This window comes from Chiloscyllium plagiosum, unplaced genomic scaffold (genome assembly GCF_004010195.1).
Source record: "Chiloscyllium plagiosum isolate BGI_BamShark_2017 unplaced genomic scaffold, ASM401019v2 scaf_63172, whole genome shotgun sequence".
In the NCBI taxonomy this organism is placed as follows: Eukaryota; Metazoa; Chordata; class Chondrichthyes; order Orectolobiformes; family Hemiscylliidae; genus Chiloscyllium; species Chiloscyllium plagiosum.
In genome coordinates, this window is record NW_025190746.1 from 2,224 (window position 1) to 3,418 (window position 1,195).

The following is a 1,195-nucleotide window of genomic DNA, read 5'->3' on the forward strand; positions in this document are numbered from 1 at the left end:
CTCAGCACTGACCATCTGACAGTGCCCACTCCCTCAGCGCTGACCCCCCGACAGTATCCGCTCCCTCAGCGCTGACCCCCCGACAGTGCCCACTCCCTCAGCGCTGACCCTCCTACAGTGCGGCGCTCCCTCAGCACTGACCCTCCCACAGTGCAGCGCTCCCTCAGCACTGACCCTCCCACAGTGCCCACTCCCTTAGCACTGACTCTCCGACAGCACCAGCTTCCTCAGCACTGACCCTCCAACAGTGCCCACTCCCTCAGCACTGACCCTCCGACAGTGCGGCACTCCCTCAGCACAGACCATCCGACAGTGGCCGCTCCCTCAGCACTGACCCTCCGACTGTGCCCGCTCCCTCAGCACTGACCCTCCGACAGTGCCCACTCCCTCAGCACTGACCCACCCACAGTGCCCGGGCCCTCAGCACTGACCCTCCGACAGTGCGGCACTCCCTCAGCACTGACCCTCCGACGATGCCACCCCCTCAGTGCTGACCCTCCGACTTAGTCAGTCTCATACTGGGAGTATGTGTGCAATGTGAGCTGCAGTTTCAATGGGGCTCAGGCACATTACTGCAGGGTTTTGGGGGAGGACAGAGCTCCCACAGAGATAAAGTTGGCCAATAACACAGACACACAGCTGCACAGCCACCTCCCTGACAATATCACGTATCATTTTTTCCGCTGTTTCTTACTGTGTGTCTGGCTGGGAAGGTGGGGATTTGGCTGGGGAGGAGTGGGCTTCTCCACAGGGAGTACAAATTGGTAGTGAATTCCAGGATTATCCTGTTGGAAGATCATCTGAAATAAAAAAAACATTAATTTGTGGAAGTAAAGCTTCCTCTACACTGTCCCCCATCAAACACTCTCAGGGACAGGGACAGCACAGGGATAGATACAGAGTAAAGTTCTCTCTACACTGTCCCCCATCAAACACTCCCAGGACAGGGACAGCACCGGGTTAGATACAGAGTAAAGCTCCCTCTACACTGTCCCCCATCAAACACTCCCAGGACAGGGACAGCACAGGGTAGATACAGAGTAAAGCTCTCTCTATACTGTTCCCCCTCGCCCCCATCAAACACTCCTAAGGATAGGGACAGCATGGGATTAGATACAGAGTAAAGCTCCCTCTACACTGTCCACCATCAAACACTCCCAGAACACCAAAATTGGAGGTGTAGTGGACAGCGAAG

General features: G+C 56.1%; 1 protein-coding gene across 1 annotated transcript in view; it reads right to left on the minus strand.

Moving 5' to 3' along the window:
* The window catches only part of LOC122545672 (thrombospondin type-1 domain-containing protein 4-like), a gene marked incomplete at its 3' end in the record, with an annotated part of 2,634 nt that extends 1,799 nt beyond the window's left edge, over positions 1-835 (minus strand). Inside the window, exon 1 of the mRNA XM_043684622.1 lies at positions 695-835. Coding sequence (XP_043540557.1) covers positions 695-818 — 124 coding nt within the window. The remainder of the gene's footprint in view (positions 1-694) is intronic.
* Positions 836-1,195: the final 360 nt, after the last annotated feature.